At 43.3% G+C, this 23,542-nt stretch overlaps 2 protein-coding genes across 5 annotated transcripts; one reads left to right on the top strand and one right to left on the bottom strand.

Annotated features, from left to right (window-relative positions):
- Nucleotides 1-229: 229 nt before the first annotated feature.
- stk36 (serine/threonine kinase 36 (fused homolog, Drosophila)) lies at nt 230-9,531 on the top strand. Of its 2 annotated transcripts, none has more exons than XM_031572463.2 (19): nt 230-903; nt 999-1,139; nt 1,305-1,382; nt 1,789-1,919; nt 2,187-2,436; nt 2,537-2,630; nt 2,752-2,918; nt 3,289-3,419; nt 3,652-3,793; nt 4,070-4,192; nt 4,455-4,628; nt 4,761-4,852; nt 5,435-5,498; nt 5,700-5,810; nt 5,982-6,056; nt 6,174-6,288; nt 6,409-6,535; nt 6,688-6,859; nt 7,065-9,531. In XM_031572463.2, the coding sequence occupies exons 1-19, from the start codon at nt 820-822 to the stop codon at nt 8,466-8,468; spliced, it is 3,675 nt and encodes a 1,224-aa protein (XP_031428323.1). In that variant the 5' UTR covers nt 230-819; the 3' UTR covers nt 8,469-9,531. The 2 variants fall into 2 exon arrangements, with proteins under 2 accessions (XP_031428323.1, XP_031428321.1); XM_031572461.2 differs by having other exon boundaries at nt 3,283-3,419.
- Nucleotides 9,532-13,094: 3,563 nt separating this feature from the next.
- Nucleotides 13,095-19,294, bottom strand: atf5a (activating transcription factor 5a). 3 transcript variants are annotated; one of them, XM_012834861.3, is made up of 4 exons: nt 18,716-19,294; nt 16,825-17,070; nt 15,285-16,509; nt 13,095-14,958 (listed from the first exon to the last, which is right to left on the bottom strand). In XM_012834861.3, exons 2-4 carry the CDS (start codon nt 16,964-16,966, stop codon nt 14,772-14,774), a joined length of 1,554 nt encoding a protein of 517 aa, XP_012690315.1. In that variant the 5' UTR covers nt 16,967-17,070; nt 18,716-19,294; the 3' UTR covers nt 13,095-14,771. The 3 variants fall into 3 exon arrangements, with proteins under 3 accessions (XP_012690315.1, XP_031428319.1, XP_031428320.1); XM_031572459.2 differs by lacking the exon at nt 18,716-19,294 and adding an exon at nt 17,269-18,657; XM_031572460.2 differs by lacking the exons at nt 16,825-17,070; nt 18,716-19,294 and adding an exon at nt 16,743-16,815.
- Between the last annotated feature and the right edge of the window lie 4,248 nt (nt 19,295-23,542).

Raw genomic sequence — 23,542 nt, 5'->3', positions numbered from 1 at the left:
ACTAATGATAGCTGTTCAGTATTTCGCCTGCATGATACACCATGATTTGGTGCTCAAAGTTAATAAATCCGATTCTAGTTTTGCAGCTGTGCCTAAAATGAGTTATGAATGTTTCTGTCCTCGTGTGAATTTTGTATTATCAGTTACATACAAGCTAACAATACGGGAGTTTTCGAAGAGGCATGTGTTTCTCAACCACGAAGTTGCTAGGCGCCTTTTGTTTTCATTCCTGATTTTGCAGATCTGTCAAGCGTGCTAAACTTTGTTGGATTAACTTTATACTGTGCTGCCTAGTTGTGAAATGATTTCTGTTTCAACACGCGAGATTTGATTAGTTGTAGTGTTCAGTATAAACGGAGAAGTGTCTTACGTGTGACTTTATCATGAGCTACATTACAAGACAATATTGTACAGTGGAGGGGAATACTGAAACTTTTGTCCAAACGCTATTTAGCTTATCAACTGCTAGTCACTTATGCTAGCTAGGGTACACATGTAACTTGAGCCAACTAGCTTATCTAACGGTAGAGTAGCGTCTGTAACATCGTATTGTTAACGTTGGTTTTCACAGGGCAAGACCTGCTTATGAATGTAGTCCATCTGTGTGCCATACACGTTTGCCTTCTGATAAGTGGAATGTATATCTTTAAGTGGTAAACTCTACAAGTTCTGTAAGAAACATTACTTTATGTTGAACAGACCTGGTAGCGGTAACGTTTTTTCGGTTTTGGCACGGTTTTCATTACCGTACATCAAAGCTAGAGCAAAACGTTGGCAAAATAAACAACTGAAGTCAAACTTACAGCTAGATGCCAAATCATGGAAAATTACCACGTATTGGAGATGATAGGAGAGGGCTCCTTTGGGCGAGTTTACAAAGGTCGCCGAAAGTACAGCGGACAGGTGAGCTCAGCATGGATGTTCGAAAAATGTTTAACAGAGATAGGTTTTGGACATCTTCGTTCATGACTTGTTCCTTTCCCCGTAACATTGTACAGGCAGTGGCGCTCAAGTTCATACCAAAAGTGGGTCGCTCAGAAAAGGAGCTTCGCAGCCTCAAAAGGGAGATTGACATTATGAGAGGACTAAAACATCCCAACATAGTATTGCTCTTGGACAGCTTCGAAACTGACAGGGAGGTAGGAGAAGCTTTTATGTCGTATTATTATTGAGCCTATTGTACAGCATGGTCCGTTAATAATATGGCAATTCATTTACACGTTAAACAAGTTTGAAATCACATGAAGACACTTAGTTTTACATTGTATTACTGGAGGCTTGATGAAGACTGACACTTCCCTTAGGTGGTTGTTGTGACAGAATATGCTGAAGGGGAACTTTTCCAAATACTCGAAGATGATGGCAGCTTACCTGAGAGCCAGGTAGACTACATTATAAAACTTGACATTTCTCATGTGTTGAATGCTATATGTTCAGAACAACACTAGGTGGCTGCATAACACATTAACCATACCCATATTGCCTTTGCTCAGAAGGGATTCGCTGGCAGTTGTACAAGCAGCTTTCAGCTTGAGCTCTTAATGACTGAACTCTAACATGAATATGAGTATGTTAAGCCATATTAGAGTCAAACTTGTGTCAAGTAGATCAGCTGTTACAGTTCTGACATATGGTCCTATAAATAAAGTACTGGTTGATTATGGGTTATCCATCTTAAACTCATAAGCTTAGCTGCTGATCCATAGAATCTGAACCTGTAAACATACTCCAGGCCTCATGATTATGGTGCCCGAGCTAGTGCCATTCTGCAAACTCATGTACATATAGGTACGTGCGATCGCCTGCCAGCTCGTATCTGCCCTCTTCTACCTGCACTCCCATCGGATTCTTCATCGAGACATGAAGCCACAGAACATCCTGCTGGGGAAAGGAGGCGTTGTGAAGCTGTGCGATTTCGGGTGAGTGTCACCATAAAACAAATGTGTGTTTGGGTATAATGTTAACAATTTATACCCGTTAAAAGTTTGCAATGTTCTGTCAAGACAAACAGGCGCTTTCACTAAGCATTTAAGCTTCTAAGTCATGCCTGTGTGTTCTATGAAACCTCTTTACGTATTAGAGTATGAAATGGAAATTGCATTACAAAAGACATGCATGATGTAACCATTGCATGCCAAAATGTATTCAGTAATGTTTTCCTTACATATGCCCCCTCTTTTTTCCAGTTTTGCCCGTGCCATGAGTGTTTCCACCCTAGTGCTGACCTCCATAAAGGGCACGCCACTCTACATGTCCCCGGAGCTGGTGGAGGAGAAGCCCTATGACCACACGGCCGACCTCTGGTCCCTGGGCTGCATCCTGTATGAGCTTCACACCGGGGTGCCCCCATTTTACACCAACTCCATCTTTCAGCTGGTGCAGCTGATCGTCAAGGATCCCGTGAAGTGGCCGGAGAGCATGGGTCCGGGCTGCACGGTACTGAAATGCTGCGTGGTCAGTTCACATATTTGCATGCAAAAATGTTTCTGGTCCAGCTAAGATCGTTTGTTTCTTTGTCTGTTTTTCGACCGGGTAGAACTTCTTACAAGGTTTATTGACGAAGGATCCCCAGAAAAGGCTTTCTTGGCCCCACCTCCTTCACCACCCATTTGTTGCTGATGGAGTTCTAGGTAAGTTGCACTGTTGTGGTTGTCAATTGCATGTAACACTGAATAGATATATAGGGAATCCACCCCACAGTACACTTTTCACAAACCTGGCCTAATGGTTTGGTGGGTGTGGTTTTGGTAGTGCTCTCTGACGAGGGTTCATCCAGTCCGCTGACCATCATTCCGAGTCCAGATGTGCAGGCCCAGAGACAGCTTCAGGCTGCAGAGAAGACAGCGCCCTCCCAGGGGGAAAGCAAGCTGCTCCGCAAAGCCAGAGAGCAGAGGGACAAAGAGAGGCGAGCCAGACAGGTGAGAGCAACACCTCTGCCAGCGATGACACGATTGGTTTATCTCGAGCAGTGAGTCTATTTTCAGTGGGGAATGTCAGTGTAAGTGGGAGCAAGAAGTAAAGTAGTAAAAGTAATTAGTATTAATGTCAAGGTATTTGCTGTAACATCAGTGGCTAGAAGTCAAATTGAAAATTAAATTTAAGACTTTGTCCCTAAAAGACTGGAATAAATGTTAATGGATAAACCCAGCTGTAAAGAGGAGGAATAGAATTGTGGTGCCTTTGTAATATAAAAGTGATGCATTTTTTTTTAAAGAATTTTTACATAAGTAATATTTCCACATGGACTTGATTGACTGTTTTTCTTTCCATTTTGCTGACCAGGATCAGACGGGAATGTCTAAAATGGTTCCACCCAATCAGACCCGCTCAAAAACTGCACCAGCTGGAAAAACCCCATCCTCTGACAACACTTTGACAGCCTGCTCCCAGCCGCCGGCAAATTGCACTAGGGTCATAAGGTAATCTACTGTCCATTAAACCCACCACCTACCCCCCCACCCCCACCCAGCCCACCCCACCACCACAAAACAAAACAAAAACAAACAAGCCTCCTTCCATACCTGCACACACTGTATAGGTAAATCTAAAACTAACGAAACTAGCTTTGACAGTATGTGTGATTGAAATAGAAATACACACTGGAACGAGGCATGGTGAAAGTGCTCACTTCATCTCTGGCTGGGCCTACAGGGCGCGCTCGGCTCCGAGTAAAGGTCAGATCAGCAGGGATTATGAGCGGGAGTTCCCCTCGGTGGATGTCGGCCCCAGACAAGTGATGAAGCGCACGGGCTCGAGGCAAAGCAACCTGGGCTCTGTGCGGATGGACAGTGAGGTAAAGGCACTGTCACAACATCTTCCAGGGATGTGCATGGAGAGAACAGGAAGTCAGGGACAACTGGGAGGAGTCTGTTATGTCAACATGTTTTAAAAAAGATGGAAGAAGTTAAGAAGTGGCAGTTTACACAAGTGGTGCTGTGATTATTTGCATTGTAAAATATGTTTGACAACTCAGGTTACACATCACGTCAGTGAAAGAACGCCGTAGCGGTCGACAACAGACAGGTCATCAGTCATGCAGACCTGTCATTGTCAAAATGTCTTCACACAGGACATTGACAGTGATGAGGAATGGCAGAAGTTTGCTCAAGTGACTGATTGGACCAGTCAGGTGTTGGTCGACTCCAATATCTTGTCCCGCCTGAAGGGGAAACTGCTTGCATCCAAAGAAAAGGTAAAGTAGTGCTCAGTTTTCTAAAGTATATCGTCATCAGTTTCTGTAAAGTTTACTTTGTGCCAGACACTTATTGTGCTCGGGCTGTTGTTGCTCTTAGAGAGCTGGAGGTCGATGTCTGTCAGAGATGTGGTATTATTGCAGGTCTTAAATTGGCCCCTCTTTTTTCACTATTAATGTCCCAAAAATAAGCACAAACAGTAACTCACAGCTCCACTTAAGCTTACCATTAAAAACCCCTCTACTCCTCCCGTTCCACAAGCTACTGGATGGCATGTTGGAAGGGGCGAGTGAGATCCGTGAGCCTCTGAAGGTGCTGAGCAATGTTCTGATCTCCGACCCGGAGCAAGCCCGCCAAGTATGTCAGGAAGTTCGTCTGCCACATTTCCTGTTTGATCTGATTGAGGATGTTCTTGGCACCACAGTGGTCCTGCAGGTAAAACAACCAACACGTGATCATATCAGCTTAGCTGCATCAAAGCTGTATTGAGGTAAAAAACAAAACAATTTATTGAACAAAAAACGTAGGGGATATAATTGTGTTTTCTGTCTGGGGTTGTCTCTACAGCAAGCTTGGAGTGGAGCAGTTCTGGGAGACCTGATGTCTGTGGTGCTGGTGTACTGGGAAAGACATCCGGAGTGGGAAGTCACAGGCAGGAGGTAGACGTCCACTCATCTGTGTGATTTTCCTGCACTTCTGTGGTTTGAGTCTATGCAACAACAACAACAAAAAATCTTTTCATGTGCATCTAGTTATTTGGCAGACACTTTTAGTCATTTGGAAGACAGTGGTTCAGTTGTGTGGTAACAAAAGTCGTAAGGCCATTGGAAAAGGGCTTGTATAGTACCAATAGACATGATTAAGACATCTGTTCAGACTAAATCAATATCTGCACTGGATTATGGTTTTGGCATCCAGATATTTAATTTTGGCAGCCACCGATACGTTTGCTGTGCGCGGAAAATCCCTGTCAGCAGGTGTTCGCTGTGATAAACAAACCTCAAATCTTGGCGTCCTGTTCAACCAGTTGAGCTACAAGAACACTGTAGATGTTTATTTGCACATGAAATCAGATAAACAAGATTCAGAGCAATTTATGGCCATATAAAAAAAATCATTAACAGTTTTATACACTTATACAAATACATAAATCCTCATACCAATATATATATACTACTATGTCATGTTACTTTGATATCATATGATAAAACTGATCACTATTACTGTTTTCCCTTGAACAGACTAGAAGATCTCTCCAAGCTGTTTCTCTCAGTGTTGCTGCGTCCTGACCCCCACCCTCTGGTGGTATGTTAGCACCCTTCTGACAGCCTCTCCCAGAACAGATGTTTCTATCAATATTCATGAGACGTCTAGATGAGCAGCTACCCTGGCCTGCTCCTCTGCCGCATGTTAAAATGAGCCGAGCCTCTCTCTATAGTGAGTGTCTGAGCCCACTTGTTTGTGTTTGTGTTTGTGTTTGTGTTTGTGTGTGTGTGTGTGTCGCAGCCTCTTTCAGCCTCTGTTCTGACCCTGTTCACACACCGTGGCGTACACGTGGAGGTTGGGACTGACAGGCTGGTGGCCATGTTGAAACATTTGCTGACAGACCCTGAGGAGGTATGTCTAAACTGGCTGATCATCTTCTATAGACAATGGAGCTATGACATTTTAAGGATTTTAATTTACAAAAGAAACACTATAGAAATCTGTCCTTTGGTGGATCACACAAGTGTGTGGTACATGGTGTAAAGGTTTGATAAAATGTAATCATGTATTCTCTGTCCACAGTTTAACTACCCCCTGCCACCCAACTGGGGCATCTGTGATGGCTTGCTCTCACTATTGCTCTATACTGTCTCAGAGGTCATTCAACATCTATATCTGTATAGATACGTTTTATCACTTATGTTTTTATGATTTAATAAGAGGTATGTTCATGAAACATGTATTCATTTAGATTATCTGTGTTACCTGTAACAGGGTGAAATAGACTCTTTGTCTTGGCTGCTGGACTCTGGGGTTTGGTGCCATCTATGGGTAAAAGTTGGAACCTCACTGGAAAAAACAACCAAGATGGCCTTTGTGTCGCTCAATGGTACATTTTTTTAATTTATTTTTTCTGAAATGACCTGAAATGACTTCTTCTATTATCAGATGTGCATGTGTTGCTCCTTCATGCCTCAGTGTAATCTCCTACCCTCTCATTCCCTGTTAGGACTGTGTGAACTCCTGTCTCTGGCCATGTTTGCCTTCAGTCGTGAGCCGCACAGCTGCGTCCCCCTGCTCTCAGACAGCTCCACTCTCTGCGTTTCCACCCTCAGCCGTCTGCTGAACACTCACTGGTCCGTGGACATCTGTCCGTTAGCACTCGCAATAAGCAGCACACACAGTAGACGCAGTATGAGCATTTGTGTTATTGCATTCACGGCATCGGCGCTTGCAGATGCGTCGGCGTGAGATTATATGCCTTTGTTGCTTCCTCTTCCATCCACAGCGCCGAGCTGATTGGCAGCGGCGGGTTCTGGGGCGACGCGGGCACGAGCAGCCTACCCGTGATGAGCTGCCACCTGCTTTGCTTCCCCTTTGCCCTCGAGATGTCTCCCGAGAAGGTGGCACAGATCCTCCAGTCATACCACAGTGCCAACGTTGTCAAGGGTCTTGTACAGGTACACATTGTTCTTGTTTTTTTTTTTTCTTCTTCTCTGCTCTTTTTGCTCTCACATATTTTGTACTGTATGTTGGATCACATTAATCACCCCACTAAGAAGAATGGGATTCATAAATGTTGATTCCTCCGTTGTATTCCTCCTGTGAAGTTGAACAGTCTCTTTAATTAGTCACTGTCTTGTTGTTGTCCGTATGCACGGCTAGGTCATACAGTCCTTCCCCCCCTCCCTTCTGGAGCTCCCCCTCACCTTGCTGTGCCGTCTGTCGCTGTGCGACCCTCAGCGCTCCGTGCCCAGCTTCACCGCCGCTGCCTGGGACCGAGGCTTCTTCTCCCTGCCCGGAGACGGAGGGCTGGGCAGGACGGAGCAGAGCCACGGCCAGCTCCACCAGTCTGGTAGCGGCACAGACCGGTCCAAACGACACCTGCCTCCCACAGAGAGGGGCGAGGATCAGTCAAAGGAAAAGATGAAGGGTGACGTTAGTAATTGCCAGCCAAAAAGCAGGACGCCGCAGGCCATTGGAAGGTCAGACCAAATGTGGGGAGGGAATGTCTCCCTGCTGAAAGACAGTCTTGACCAGCACAGTGCCCACGTACAGGAGATTATGGACAGTTTGGAGAGTACAGACCTACTCAGTGAGCACAGAGCCCAGCTTAAGAGGACCCAGACCCAGTTCAGAGAGTCCAGAGTTGTAGATCACCCCACAGGAAAGACAGACCAGCCAAGTGCCTCCGGGGCCGGAGACCAGCCCACAGGGCCCGCTCGGATCCGGACGGCCAGCGCTCTCCTGTCGCTCCTCCTGGAGGACGTGTCTCTCTCGGGCTGTGCGGCCGAACTGATCTCCCTCCTGTCGCAGGTGGCTCGCAGCTCCATCCGCTCCTCGCTGGTCCTCATCCCCCTGGACCCCGCGCCGCTGCGCGCGGCCCTGCAACACCCGGAGGACAGCATCAGGGCCGCCGTCTGCAGCCTGCTGGGTAATCTGGACCCTCTGGTGGGGATGTCCAAATCGCACACCGACGACACCAGCCCAAGTTGGACCGCGCAGCCCGTCCTCTTGCAGGACCTCGTGGGCTGCTTAAGCGACTCGTCTCCGTCCGTGAGGAAAAGGGCGTGCAGGGCGGTCGGGACCTGGCTGGGGCTGATTGCACTGGCAGGGCCCGGAGAGGGAACGCTCGGCCAGTCCCACGAGCCGAAGGCGAACAGAAACACGGGCGCTTCCAGTTGCCCAGTATGGGGCAGAGGGAGGGGGAGAGGGGAGAGACGGGGCAGCACGGGCATGTGTGGGAACCGCTCGGCTCTGAGGGGACAGGACAGCGAGGGGTGGGCAGAGGTGGCGCTGGGCGCGGTGGCACCTCTGGTGGTGCTGCTCAGAGACCCCGACGCCCTGACGCGCCAGCACAGCTGCTCGGCCCTGGGCAACGCGGCCGGCCTCCGCGGGGGAAGGGCCGCGCTGCTGGAGGCCGACGCCCAGCGCCTGCTCCTGCACGCGGCCCAGGCCGACTCCCAGCATGCAGTGCAGAGAGCGGCAGCGGCCACCCTGTGCATGTTAAAACAGCAGGATGTACAGGAGCAGGTGAAGGGGTCTGGTGGACAGACACTCGATACATGACACATAATATCTCAAAGTACAAGTGTCGCAATATGCTGAGCCCCAAAATGATGCAACTGTGTTCTCAACAGTGCTGGTCAGAATAATGCGGCACATAATATCGCTGACACCAACACAGCTTCTTGTGAAAGCACTTCTCCTCCTTTTTTTTTTTTATATAATGTTTGTTGGATTTTATTGTAAGTATACTGTTGAGATATACAAGCCTCCAGAATATGTCTGAAGTCACCTGTAGCTAGTGGGGTAAAAGGGTTTAGTCTGAGATGTCATGTTTCAAATGATGGATGGGATGCTTTTTCTCCCATATCAGGGAGAGGGGCTGAAAACGGTCTCAGAAGTAATATGTGAAAAGTGCCTGAGTGAAAAAGTGATTTTGAGTGTTAAGTAATACATTTATCAGTTCATAAATTATTTGAAATGTATGCTGAGTTAAGCGCCACCAACAGTGACAGTTGATTTAAAGGTTCTTTAGAGTGTGAGTTGAAAATATATATATATATAAAAAAAATACTTTTGCTACAAACTTTGATAAGATGGTGTTCAGCCCAGTTAGTTTCATATGTAGTGGCTGAGTGGCCCAAGGCTGCCTACCCAGACATCAGTATCATCACTGACATCAACATCAACCCCAATATCTCCGCCTGTTGCTGAAAACACAGTCCTCAGCACGAGAGACAACTTGCAGAGTGTGCAGAAAACACTGAGGCCCCCAGCATACACTTACTACAGTAATGGTGCTCTACCATTTCTGCTTGAGTCAGGAAGTCATTAAATTCAGGACAATTCAGCTGGATCTCTGTTCAAATTCCCCAGGAGCTCATTAATCATTAGACGTCTCCATTCAGAGACACTTCCAGAAGAGGAATTAATCCACGTCACTGGAAAGAGCCACTGATTACAGTCTAAAGCCTCGCTTAGCCTGTGGCTGTCTGCCGCACCCTGTTCCCACACAGTGTGAAACTCTCTCCATGTCAAGACCAAGACATCGAAATGAATACTTGCTTGCTAAGAAGTGGTCAACACTAATAAGATTCTTGAAAATAAAAATAAATACACCTGAAAACTGCCCATACATCTATATTTCTCCTGCTGGTGAAATGGCTTGTGTTGATTGTCATTTTCCATACCCCTCTGTGTTTGTGATTTTATGTAAACATTCACATATGTAATAATACACTAGGGGGATTGAGGGCAGTACGGCTGAAACCTTACTTTCGATTCAGAGCCAAGTTTTACATTAGTTTGTTTTGCTGCGGTATTAGAGGCCAGTGGCTTTGGGGGGCAAAATGGCCTGATTAAGTTCTGATCATAACATGTTTCTCAGTCAGAGCAAAACATATTCAGGGGATATTGGGGACGCAGTGTAACAGGGCTTACTAAATGGGCTACAGAAACGGAGGGCTGCAACACCAGCTGTCTAGACATTAGTGGAAAATCTTCCACAACTTGTCATGGTCCAAGGCAGAGCATCATGCAACGAACCTCATGGAATAAAGTTGTTTTGTATATAATGCCCATTTAACCCTCATCACTGCTGCCATAATACTGCGTTCTAGTTTATGCTGCCATAGAGGTTTATTTAATAGATGACGGGGGCCAGTTATTGGATTGCAGTGATTTACATGCAGAGTGGGACCCTCATTGTACTTATAAATAAAGGATTATTTATTGTGAAATAATCAAGGGATGGCATTAAGACTCCATGCAATTAAATTAAGAGATTTTGATAGAATGTATGGCACATTGTGCCACATGACATGAAATGGTTGGCTATAACTTTGATTTATATTGGAGTTTTCCATCACATGCCTTCTTATTTATCGGTGTGGGTTTGTGTTTCTTTGATTCTCATTTGCTGTACCCTTGCCCTCACTCTCTCTTTCTTTCCCTCTCGTTCTCCATCTTTCACCAGGCTATGAAATCGCTGCATGTCTCTCAACATTCTTTGCCACGCGGCTACAGACTATCCTGCCAGTAGGTGATGCATGTTAAGAAGGATAACAAAAAACTACATTTGACAAATGACGATGCGTTTTGCTGAATCTCACTTGAGCATTTGCTGTTAGTAATCAACAGTGTTCAATTTCACCTTGGTGATGAACGCCGAGTTTGGTCAGCTTGGGCGTGGCTGGAAACGAAATTAAAATGGTTGTACAAACGCAGAGTGTAGTCCTTAAAACTACAGATAGCTAAATAACGAGGATCCTCAATTAAATGCAATAAAAAAAGTCTGACCTAGCCATTTCATCCCACAGTTTGGACCAATTCATCAAATTCCAAAGCTGAAGCAGAAAAAAGTGATGAGAATTATATAAATATGGCATTTAGTCTTAGCTCCTTCCGTTTTCTCCTCTTTCCTTCAGTCGTTTTACCCTAAATTAGCGTTGGTCACCTCCCAAGGGACACAACGTGGAGAACCTGTGTTATTGAAAGGCAAAATCAATTAAAAGACGGTTGTTATTTTATACGTTACAGGCACTTTTTTATGCTTGTCAAAACATGGCTCTAGGAGCTGATCTGAAGACATGAGAGAAAACGTTTATGCCGAAGCGCGACATCTGGTCAGACAAATTGGAAAGCCCGCGCGTATGTGTTTGTGCCAACGGGCCCGGATTAGGTAGCAGGTCCTGTCATCTCCGCAGAAATAACAGGACTCGTCAACTCATTTCAGTGAACGTGTTACACGTCTTACCTGAGGTCAGTGTAAAACAAAGTTTTAGAGCGCATTTACATGAATCCCTCAGTCTCACTCTACAGTCAAAGAAGATACAACTGCCAAAGCCAAAGTAGATACAACTGCATGAAGCCTAGTAGGCAAAAAAAACTTGTATCCTGTCATAATTTTGTCACATAGATTTGTAAAATGTGTAAATACCAGAAGTTCTCCGCACCCATTCGCACGTTTGAAGTGAAAAATGGAATTTGTAACACTCATAATCTGCTGTATATTGCGACAAAAATCTGATCGTGTGTGGGTCTAAATCCAACATTTTAATTGCGAAGATTTTCAGATTTTGGTTGATTTAAGCTCGAATTGTCTCACAATTTTTGTGTTAAAATCGGCACTTTCAAAACATATCCTACATTTTATGTTATTTTTTTCACGGAAGATGAAATGGCCTGTAGGATAACATTTAATTTTTTTGCATATCAAATGCCTAGTTTTCACCTCTTGCTAATTGTTTCGAAAAAATACGAATAGCCTGTCATGTTTTCACATAAAAATGACAAATTCCCAAAAGAGCACAAAACCCACAATTGACATGTTTTTCATAGCACGCTAAAATTTATCATTTTTCTCGAAATGATTAAACTCAGTAACTGTGTGACAGGGCTTCCATGCGCATATACATGCACTTTCAACCGGAGTTGTCAATAATGTGAAATATTGTATGCAATGGTTCCCTTTAAAAAGCGTAATGAAGTTTCCGTGCTGTATTAGTTTTGTTTGCTATTTATTTTTTTAAACGATTGTGTACAGGCCTATGAGTTTATCTTAAGGTCTACACAGGGGGGTCTCGCGTCGAAATAGATCATTTTAGCCACAAGGGCCAGATATTGCCGTGCAGTGTGCAGAGGCACAGAGCAGGTTGAGGCCGATCGGGACTGACAGAAATCCCTGAGACTGAAATAATTCTAGCATTTTATGGCTGTCGTCACATACTTTACATATTATACCCGATAGGCGCAGTTATTGTCTCGAATAAAACGTTTCTGTGGTCTTAGTCTTCACCACAATTTGATCACATAATTCCCCTTTTCTCCAACCTGGGCTTATTTTAAATGCATTAAATGGTAGATCTAGTTTAACAATTTAATGTGTTTATAAAAAAGGAGATTTTTTAATCATTTTTATCTAAGCGTTTAACAAAAAATTTCGTTCATTTCAACATGGACATCATATATGTTAACCCTATCAGTCTTGGGAGAAATGGGCAGGTTTTAGCCTAGTCTCTTGGAAGAAAACAGCATGCTGTTGATTGGGATGTAGTGAATGAAATGAAACACACACACACACACACACACACACACATCTAACTCTCTCTCTCTCTTACACACACACACACAGCTATGCATTTCAGTCTATTTTAGCCAATATATGCACACACTCCGGATGACCCTGCCCTGGCACCGATATCCTCGACCGCATTTTTCTTTTTTTCAGTAATTGTAAAGACAAAATATTACTCAGAGTTCAAAGCTCAAATGTCCTGCCCCAACATTGCCTATAAACTAAAACGCCGTTTTTTTTTTCATAAGGGGCGCGTTAGGTCTGCTTAAATTGTCTGACAAATACATCAATAGGGCTAATTGATCCTAAGGGTTACCCAAAAGGTGACACCGCGTGGCTCTGATCGTAGACACATTTTTCTAAGCAAATATTTGCACATGGCAAATAGCCTTAGTTCTATGCTAATGCAGACCTCTTGTTTGAAACGCCATTTCCCCCTTTACTCGGGTAATCTCCGGTTAATTGTAATTCGTGACTCAATAAAGAAAACAAAGTATCAGCACGCAAATCCTGCTTTTAAAGCTGCTTTTCGCTACCGTGCCAAGAATTATAATCTATCCATACAGCCAAATCTCCGAAATATTTTACAACACACCAGCTTCAAAATGTATTACTGCGGTCACAAATCACTTTATTTGGGTAAGAGGAATGACATGAAGCACAAAGCAAATATGATGACACATCGACATGTCTCCTACAAAATGGCTACTGTTGGTATTTCAGCTGGTGTAAAATATCAAAATAGTGTAAGCTCAACTGCGTGTAGCCCCATAATTGAAACACATCTAAACCACAAAATGACAGAAATCACATTGCACTGTTAGCTATATTTCATAAACATGATTGTATATCGCCAAACTGTAAAACATCTGCTATCAATAATCTGTATAGAAGAAATAAAAAATATGGAAAAGAAATATTGGCCTCTATTGCTATATCTTTTAAGGTGCATGAACCAAAATCATAAACTGATAAATAAATTAAAAATATTCACATTTCTTTTCATAGTTCAGGCATTTGCGTCTTCATCATACCCATTTATACTATGATTGTTCAACTATATTCATTAATCCGACTTAAAAATAAATCATAACATTGAGTGAAATGTTGATGAAATATTGCTAAAACCAGAGACACTGCAGCCTATGCTGTACGTATGAACATCAAATGCTACAACAAACATTCTAGTGAAAAATATAAAAAGCTGTATAACTATAAATGTCTTATTGTCTCTCACTCAAGAAACAATTCAAAGATAGAAATCAGAGCATTCAAGCCTTATAAAATCACAAACCCTGATTGTTCTCGCAGATACAGCAGTGACATTGGGCCAAGCAGTAGTTTGTGAAGTAAAATACCCATTCACATCACCATTACATGAAATGACAGGGCAAGGAGTGAGACACTGGCATTTTCTCCTTGCTGGAAATGAGGGACTTAGCACTCTAAACTTGTGCAATGGTGATGTGCTATACAGTCTGTCGGAAAACAAAAACACACGAGAAGCCATGAAGTCTTTGCCATGCAGAGGAAAGAAAAAATGACACACACATTGAGCTTGTAGCACACACAAGTTACAAACTGACATACCTCCAGAACTTTGGACATGTATATAAACCTGAGCTGCAGAACTTACTTAAGTGGGGACTTAAACTTCATGTAGCTCATTTTCCTGAGGGAATACAAATTTGAACATATACTATTGACAAGAACTTCTATTCCTGCTTAGTGCACATCCTTTTTGTTTTTTTAGCTCAGTGAAGATTATTATTGATATTAGATCATACACAGAAATACCAGAGGGTGGTTCACATCACCTTTGCTAACCAAAAAAAAGGAAATGTGTTATTCTTAGGACTAAATTAAAATTGATCATATAGATATATATATATAAAACAAGGACCCGCTTTTATCGGTAGTCTTGGAGAAAGGATACCCATGCGAAAAGCTGATTGTCACTTAAGACATGACAGGATCACAGTGCTTACTTAGTCGTAGCAGTGCTCATATAGTGGAATTTGTGCTGCAGCTAGTGGACTTTGTCAGTTTGTAACAACAAAATAACAAAATAAATAAACTTAAAAAAACACTTATAACGTGCAAAACCCCTATCCCTTTTTAAAAAAAACATTCAACGCTCTCAAAAACATTCTAACTTAAATCGCATTCCCTGTTATGTCGCTCTCAGATCTACTTGCAGGGGCATCGGTTCACGGGCGCTTGGCATCAGGTGTATGGTGCTGGGGCATCGGTTCACGGGCGCTTGGCATCAGGTGTAGGGTGCAGGGGGTTCAAGCGCTGGCCTCCTGTTTAAGGCGCTGGCTGCGGGCCTTGTACACCTCAATCAGGAGGTCTTTGACATACTGGATCTCACGCTCCACGGACTCCGCCTTGTCCCGGAGCTCGCGATTCCTTCCCTCAAGGCCATGTAGCTGTTCCTCCAAGCAGTCCAGCTCTGCTCGCTTCCTCTGGCGGTATCTTCATGAGCGTAATGGTTGAGAAAAAAATGTTTTGTTAAAACTCACATTTAAAAAAATTTGATTTTAACAATTAATCTAAAAATGGCATATGATGAACACTCAAAATGGCTTGTAAATAGCTGTAAAAGTATGATGACCGGATCCTTGATTTATCGGCATAGATGTATCAGGTAGCATGTAACCGGTAATATACAATATCAATTTAATTTTGTATTTGATCTGCTGCATTTTTTTTTAACAATCTGTCAGTTTGTGTTCAGATATCTCCTCAATATGGATTACAATCATATATTATGATGTGCATTACAGCTGCTACTATCATACCTGTGAGCAGCGGTCTTGTTCTGGTCCCGCTTCTTCTGCCTGCGCTGTCCTGGAACTGGCTCTCCTGGAAGGACATCTAGTTCATCCGTCAGAGAGCACAGGTCCTCCTGCAGCCCACACCCCACCCCTGGAGAACCCATGTCAGACCCCATGTCAGATCCCTGCCTGTCCCCCACCAGGCACTCGGAGCCATGTCCCTCTAAAAAGCCACAGTGGAATTCGCTATGTTGGTGATGCCCCATCTGCATGCCTTCTGCTTTGACTGGTTCACTCATAGCACCTAGGAAGCTGTGGTAGGCCTCCACTTGGGCCGAGCCCTGAAGGAAACATCCATCATTGGACTCGGTTTTCCAAAGGTTGTTGGCCTTTGCAACCTCACTACTGCCTTTGCCTTCACTCATCATTGCTACTTCATTGCTAACACCAATTCCACTAATACTAACTTCCCTTACGCCATACATCAACATTTCCTCTTTCTTATGTGGGCCTTCGAGTGGCCCAGTGAAGCCATACCCATTGCCAATCATTTTGCCACCACCCATGGTTTCTTCTGAGTAACGGCAATTTTTCTCTTCCTTTGGTAAAATGGCACACCTTCTGATTTCGACCGTGCTGCCCAAGCAGTACCCTTTCCCCACTACCCTCTCATCTTCAACGCAGCTGTAACTACTGCCAAGTGCCACCGTTGGGTTACCTGAGCAATTTCCTTTGGAATTCCAGATGCTATTCTCGTAGCCCTCCCCCACCCTCAGCCCATCGGAACCTCTCTTTCGGCCGCAGCCATTGCTGTTGGGGCGGCTGCAACTGTACGGGGCGTGTCTCGGGATCTTTGATCGGCCTATTGGGCTTCCACAAAAGCTCAGCAGGTCGAGTTCCCCAGTTGCTAGGGTAACAAGAAGAGGGCTGGATTCCGGTTGGTTTGAAGTGGCATATGACGAATAGGGCAACTGGTAGTATGATGGGGGCCCCACTGGCGTTGGACCCTTGTCACATTTGCCCAATTTTGATGCTTTGTCAGGAAGTGGGTCGGACAGGAAGTAATCCTCTAGTTGAGCGAGCTCTTCTTGCAGCAAGGAGGTCATGACCTCCAAATCCGAGGGCACCTGGATATCATGTTGGAGGGGTGAAGGGGGAAGGGAGGCATTGGGGGAGGGTGAGGAGTGAGGGGTTGGGAGGTAAGAGGAGAAATCCACTTCTTCCGTCATCCAGTCAGTGAGACCATCACCTATGGCAAGAAAGAAGACAATTAACTGTCAAGCTGAAATTCACTTAGGATTTGTAGTAACATTTAAAGTATTTTCTAAAGCATTGTATAGTTACGCAATTATGTTTTTTGAAGAACGAAAATAAATACAAAAAAAATCTCAATGCTTATAAGATTAAAGCGCAAAGACAGGCAAACAACATCCAAAGTCATTCGAAAGAATGCTGTAAGGGATCGATCAGTATTTTACTCACTGTTCAAGGAGAACGAATGTGCTGCAGTGCGGTGCCCACCTGAAACTGAGAAAAATAAAAAACAGTATTCACTGCAACTCACCAATTAAGTGCTGGCTCTCCTCAGGCCCCTCCCCCCTGCGTCCCTCCGATTGGCTGTGGTTAGCCTGTGGGTGAGAGAGAGCGAGGGGTTCTGCCGGGCAGGCGAGTAAAGCCTTCCAAATAGGTGCCGACACTGCCATCATCTTGTCCGTTCGTCTTACAGTTTAGAGGTCCGAGGGAATGCTTAGAGTTTGTGAAGTTTGAGTGATGAGCCACTGAGAAGAGGGCCGGGTGAGCATTATGAAACCTAGGGAAAAAACAGCAGGTGTAACACTTCATCAGCTCAAATGGCATAGCATCACACAGTCAAATCTGATCATGTTTTCACTTGTCAACCAAATATGAAGAAAATCAACTAACAAGAAAAAAGAAGGGCTTTTTTCATAAACGGTTTAAATTAATTGACATGTTATTTCAGACAATTTGTTTTAATTACAGGACTTACCAGAGCATTTAAAAAAATACAGTACCCAGCCATCAATTTAAAAAATTTCACAAGCCTAATAGCCTAATCCCAATTGCCAGTAAGTGATCAAACTTCTCATTTCCATTCAACACAGTATGGCAATCACCATGGGACCAATTTACCAACCTCCACTGTTCCTCTCAGAAAATCTCTAGTGCCCACTTAAGAAACTCAGTATAACTCCCTTTGTGAGCTGATGTGTGTAAGCCCAAGGCAGGCTTTACCAGCTGCTTGTTTGAGTCCAATCTCGCTTTTCAAAACAGACAACAAAACATCTGACACAAGAGAAAAGGCACATGTGGACGAATACAAATTTAGGAAGGAAATAAACTGAACGCGGAATAAAAACCTTAACAATACTGACATCAAATACAATTGTGTCTACAGACGCATAAATAAACAAACACCACACCAAATAGAAAAACGATATTTCTATACTCGAGCTATATGCTGTGTTTACATTTTGTGATGTACAATCACAAGAAAAGACTGAGATAAAGTTCCTGCCTTAAGATGAACTAACCCGTGTTACAAGCGCTGCAACTGGAAACACTCATACGGGGTTCGCACTTAAAATGAAAACAAAGTTTCTCCACTGCATGACACACTATCAAAAAAATTGACAGAAGGGGTGGCCAGAAGACCCACATAATTGAATCTCGCGGATAATAGATTAAGCGCCCAAAGCATAAGGCAAGTGCATTATAAGCAGATGATCTCGAGATGCTTGGCGCACACGTGGTTTAGCTTCTGTCAATGACGTAATGCACAACAGTTGGCAGTACTTTTGGAATGACCCGGGTCTATTGTTCCCAATCTTGAGTAGGCTATGCAGTGTCGTCCAACCACATACCTTCACCACTCGGAAATCAAGTTAAGATTGTAATCTCAATATACTCAAGTAGTGTACTCAACCCATCAAAACATGCAGTTAACATAACTGTCATAGGGGCGATAGGCTGTGGACAAACAATGCTCCCTCCGTTGTAAATGTTTTAGAATGTCGGCAGTAGCCTATTACACGCTAGGAATTGAAGCCATTCTTTGGTTTGTGGTCGTTAACTGCCCTGAATATCACCAGATAACCGTACATGTACATGTATCAAGTACTGCTGAGCTACTTTAATACAGTAAATAAAAGTAACAAGAAGCCAACAACACAAAATGGCACCTATGTACACCAATGATACAGTTGACAGATCTTGCCTCTGCGCAAGCAACAGTTGCACACAGCAATGTATCTACTAAAACTTTCAGTGTAGGCGAAAGTCTGACTTCATACATTGCATAGACCTACACTGTGTATAAACAGATACCAATATAAACTAAAAACAGAAAAAAAAACACAGAGACCCAGCGAAAAACACAAAGAAAGTTTAAAATGCTCCATGTAGTGCTTTAAAAGTAGTAACAAGTTTGCACTTACTCCATTGTTGCTGGAAATGTGTCTTGAGTGCGTTGCAAAAGCAAAGCACGTTTTGTCCTTGAGAGTCGACAAGTCTTTGAATTTAAAAAGCCATTGCTCCTTCGGAGTATGCAGTACAGAAGTGCAGCTGAGCTGTTGCTTTGTTGTGATGAAGTTGATAACTGAGAGGCGACTAATTGAGCAACAGCATCAGGTCATCCACACCTAGCAACCAGCTGCGTCACGCGGTCACCATTATACCTTAGATTCCTCCGCCCACAATGTAATTGTCAGATGCCCTCAACCAGAGTCACAGTAACAACCGAGAATTACACCCTATCTAGATCCTGCACTATGAATACAAGGCTAAGAAAGTCAAGGGAGGATAATAATAAAGACAACAGAGTGAATTGTTGAGGAATAAGAACTATCCATGCGTGAATGGAAGAATGGGGGTGCGTGGTTTCTGGGAGACGTGATAAATATTAGGGGTGAAAACGATTGCTCCTATATATCAAGTCCCCTAGATATCAACAACATGCTGTGTTATCGTTTCGGGGGACTATTTCATATCAAATACCGAGGAAGAACACTTTTTGCTCCCTATGAGATACATGACCGCTATTGCAGTTCAGTTGCATCAGCGCTCTAAGCAAGAAGCAGATTCGTTGGATCGCCTGAACCTGTCGCGTCGTAATTGGCCGAACAAAGAATGTCTGATCTTCCCATTGGCTATGCAGTGATAGACGTTGCACCAAGCTGAGTTTTTAGTTTACCGCTCTCAGTGCACATGTTCTACGTAAACATCCCGGGAGTAAAAACGCAAAGGCAGAAGAATTTCTGCAACGCCTGCTTGTCAGCTGTATCGTGTGACAATGTCATTGTGTTGTTAAGTATTGATGTTAGCCTACTTAGTAAGCTAATGAGGTTAAATGAATGCATTCTGGCAGACTATGGATTAACATAAAAATCAATTTACATATTATTGTTATGGACTCATCGTAGTTACACTAACAGAAGGCTTTTGGGCATAGGCTATATGATACGCGTGTTGGTGTGCCTTTTGTCATTTCAAAGTTATAGGTCCTAGTAATAGCCTAATAACGGGAATCTAAAATTTGTGATAGAAAACATTTACTTGAAGCATTATAGGCTACAGCTTATCACAGAAAAAGAAAAAAATTGAGCTCGCGGACTAACGGTACTCAAAAGCAATAAACTTTGGAGCCAACACTCAGCATCATTCATTCAACAGTGTGTGTATGTGTGTGTGTGTGTGTGTGTGTGTGTGTGCGCGCGCGCGCGCGCGTGTGTGTGTGTGTGTGTGCGCGCGCGCGGCGAGGGAAATATCGACAAAACAGTTTAGTAGGCTATGATCTCCTCAACCAAGTTTCAAAAGTCATGTTGCTTATTAGACTACTTCAGTAGGTTAGAGCGTGGATCACTATATCTCATGCTTTGTTTGGTCTAAAGCATGACAACGATCTAATATTGGTTAAAAGAAATAAGGATACAGCTTATTAAAGGATCGTATCACTGAGGTCAGATTATATGTGTTTATCCATCGCGCAATAATTTCTGTTATCAACTGTTATGCAAAGGACCACGCTTTGTTTTTCCGCTTTCAGCAAATCCTAAAGCTGATTGAAGGAGCTGTCTCCCTGTTGCTATAGTAATAGCGAACACTGCCCCCTATTTTAGACATGTTTTCTGGTTGCTGTTGCCATGGGATTTGCGATGCTTGCTCTTTCACTACCATACGCTCTGGTCCATGTTTTCCCGGATAGATTTTATGGAATTGGTAACCACTGAAGCTATTTTGTTTTTAAATAATTGTTAGTTTGAAATGTTAAGAAACAGAAACTTAATTAATGATACTCTGTATTAAGAGTTTCAGTAGGTAGCCTACCGGCCTACTGTCTCAGCCTCAACCCATCAAGTTGCTCAAAGGCCTACAGCTTTATCTAGTGGGCTAATTGTCTTAATAATAGAAATGGGGGGGAAAAAACCGGAAAGATTACCTTTCTTGTTCCATCCATTCTGCACAAATGTCTGTCAATAAGCGGCTGATTATAGGTCTATATCAATTTCCCAAGCGTTCCGTATATAGTATGCTACATTAACCACATTATGGAATAGGCCTATAGCCTATTTGGCCTATTAAGCTCGAATAGTTATCTGTGGCTCCTCACAAATTCAAGGCGCAGTTTTGGCAGCCCAGATTTAGGACACAATCAACAACAGGCCTGAGCTCCTCTAAAATATCTAAAACTGACTACAAAATGCTTTGATGGATTATGCATTTACACCGGTTGAAGTGTATTTCCCATTGGAAAATGTGATTATTTCGATCATAGCTCTATGAGATGAACTTCTGTTTCCACCTACTTTTGCTTTGAGGATCAAAGCGTTTCAGAAGTTACTATGTGGTAGGCTACTGTAATACAACTCATGTGACGGTTCAGCCGGAGAACTGCAGAAGTGCGACCTGATGCAATCTTCATGACCGCGATCGTAACGGAGACTGGGGTGCGATAATAATGGTTGTTGAAGTCCGGAATCTCTCCCAGGAAAGCGCTGACTATCCCTACTCGCTCTCTGTTAATTGGTCCATGGGGGCACCCTGTTTGTAAAGAGCGTGAGAGAAAACCAGCACGGCACATACGGTGCCTTAACATAGTCCCCGCGTAACAGCTCTTAAATTTGACTTTAATAATATCATTCTAAGATATGGCAATTTCAGTGGGCCCATTCATTGTTCCTCGAGAAACCTGCAGTGGGTATCACCGTTAATTAAACACCTGTTGGTAGGGGCCACATTGTAGGGATTTCTTTTTTCCAGCTCCTTCGCCCCTTCTCTTAGCTATGCTGCCTATGAAAAATTACCAATGGGACAATGTTACTGAGACGTGTTATCTTTCATATGAGTTAATGCAGAAAGAAATTAATTTCGCTCTCTTTCTTTTCACGCTGTTGTGAGGGTGCTTTTATTATGTGTTCCAGTGTTGGTGTGTGAGTCCAAGAGGGAGAGTTTTTTTCCCCTGCCGGCGCGCGCACGTGTGTATGTATGTGCACGAAAGAGAGACATGGAGGTGGAGACAGAGCAAGAACAGCATGCCAAGTTCATGTATGGTACATTAGTTACAGTTACATCACAATTTCATCACCATCTCTCTTGGAATTCATTGTTGTTTCCAACTTCCGTACTTGCTTGTACATAACGCTATATCAGACACTCACATAGCCTATTCGAGTAAGACTTTATTGGTTGGGTACTTTATTAGGTTACTTCAGGGATAATTTTGAGTTAATGACAATTTTGCTACATGGATGAGTTAATGATAAAAACACAAGCATTCGGGTTACTATAATCAGTTTTAAAAAATGCAGTTTAAGCCACACTTTAAAAGGCTAATTATGTAGGTTAGGCCTATGTGTAGGCCTAGTTGCCTCACTACATATTTTAATGCTTTTTATACACATCAAAATGTCGCACAACTGTTCTCCTAAAACCGTACAATATCCTGGTGAATCTGCTTTGCATGCAGAATACTGTGATTTCATAAGAAATCCTCCAGAGAGGATACAGCAGAGCTAAAGCTGTATGATTTTGAGTGAGCCCGTTTGTTTTACTCCTCCCGTGAGACTGTGGAGTGTTTACAGTGTGCGTCTTGCATTCCAAACTTAGATTTGTCAAGACAAGCTTGGAGAAAAGGATGGGAAAACCGAGGCAGCACAGAAGACTGTGTAGTCCATGTCCATGTATTAATGCGTGTCCGCTTGTGTGTGTGTGTGCACGCACAGGAGTATTTACTGTACACATGGAGTCATGACCATGCCCCCTCGAACACATCTGTCATTCGTGTGTCATTTGCAGATCCAGCAGGACAGTCAAGTTGATTGGAAGATTATTTTTTGGGCTGTGGTGTGATACATGAATGAATATTTATTTCAGAGTTGTTTGCAACCTGTCAAATTAATAAATGGCATATATTTTTTAGTTGTGCGTCCCACAAATTGCTCACACTATCGTGTTAAAATAGCAGGCCTAGATTGACATGATATTGAGGCCACTCCAAAAATAAGTGTAGCCCAGGACACGTGTGTTTGTGCAGAGGTGGTTGTAAAATGTCAATCACAATATAAGGGAAGTATCCCAATAAGAAAAAGCCTCTACTGGCTTTGGGAATTTAATGTAAACAAATTAACAGCATTGTGAGAGGTAGACGACTATTTTGGCAAAGGCTGTCACCTTCTGGACACGCGTGGGACTGCAGTTATATCAGGGGACAATAGAGACCCGGGTTGACTATGAAAGCAATTTGCTGTAGGACTTCATTTCCCATTGTATCACGCTAACAATAATGTTATGTTTGATGCATAGAGGGCTGCTGTTGTGAAAACGTAGACTACACAGAGACATCAAAACTGGATGATTTTAACAGGTGCTTCACTTGTAGGCTATGCGTTTACACTAATGCTGAGTACTTTCGTCAGCTGCAGCAGCCATAAAAAAATCGAAGGGATATCTAAGCCGTTTATCTGAATAATTGAACACTTGTCAATCGTAAATTCATATTTAACTTTCTCCGCTTAAGTGCTTGGCTGACATTAATGTCAAAGCGGACTGTACTACTGTTGATGCTATCGTCACACGACACAGAGAACACCATTAGCGTCTTCTTGATAGGAAGTCCTTACTGTCCCTCACCTTCATCTTTATACTTGGAGATAAGAGCAACAGCAGAATTATTTACACTGTTGGAGGTTAATATTCCCTTTTATGATCATAAATATTACATAAACCTGTCAAAACATCAAGTCTAAGTATGTGAAAAGCCATGTCTG

The sequence above is a fragment of the Clupea harengus genome, chromosome 8 (genome assembly GCF_900700415.2).
Source record: "Clupea harengus chromosome 8, Ch_v2.0.2, whole genome shotgun sequence".
Classification (NCBI taxonomy): Eukaryota; Metazoa; Chordata; class Actinopteri; order Clupeiformes; family Clupeidae; genus Clupea; species Clupea harengus.
Note: the sequence above shows the minus strand (reverse complement) of the source record. Positions and strands in the feature narration are given on the sequence as shown.

What these genes read in the sequence shown, in the direction of transcription:
- stk36 (XM_031572461.2), top strand. Translation starts at nt 820, where the DNA reads ATGGAAAATTACCACGTATTGGAGATGATAGGAGAGGGCTCCTTTGGG. An exon ending in GCAGCTTACCTGAGAGCCAG is followed by an intron (nt 1,383 to 1,788) that starts GTAGACTACATT and finishes ATGTACATATAG; the next exon opens with GTACGTGCGATCGCCTGCCA. An exon ending in GCACCACAGTGGTCCTGCAG is followed by an intron (nt 4,629 to 4,760) that starts GTAAAACAACCA and finishes TTGTCTCTACAG; the next exon opens with CAAGCTTGGAGTGGAGCAGT.
- atf5a (XM_012834861.3), bottom strand. Translation starts at nt 16,966, where the DNA reads ATGATGGCAGTGTCGGCACCTATTTGGAAGGCTTTACTCGCCTGCCCG. An exon ending in GGAGAGCCAGCACTTAATTG is followed by an intron (nt 16,510 to 16,824) that starts GTGAGTTGCAGT and finishes TTCTTGCCATAG; the next exon opens with GTGATGGTCTCACTGACTGG. An exon ending in AACAAGACCGCTGCTCACAG is followed by an intron (nt 14,959 to 15,284) that starts GTATGATAGTAG and finishes ACGCTCATGAAG; the next exon opens with ATACCGCCAGAGGAAGCGAG.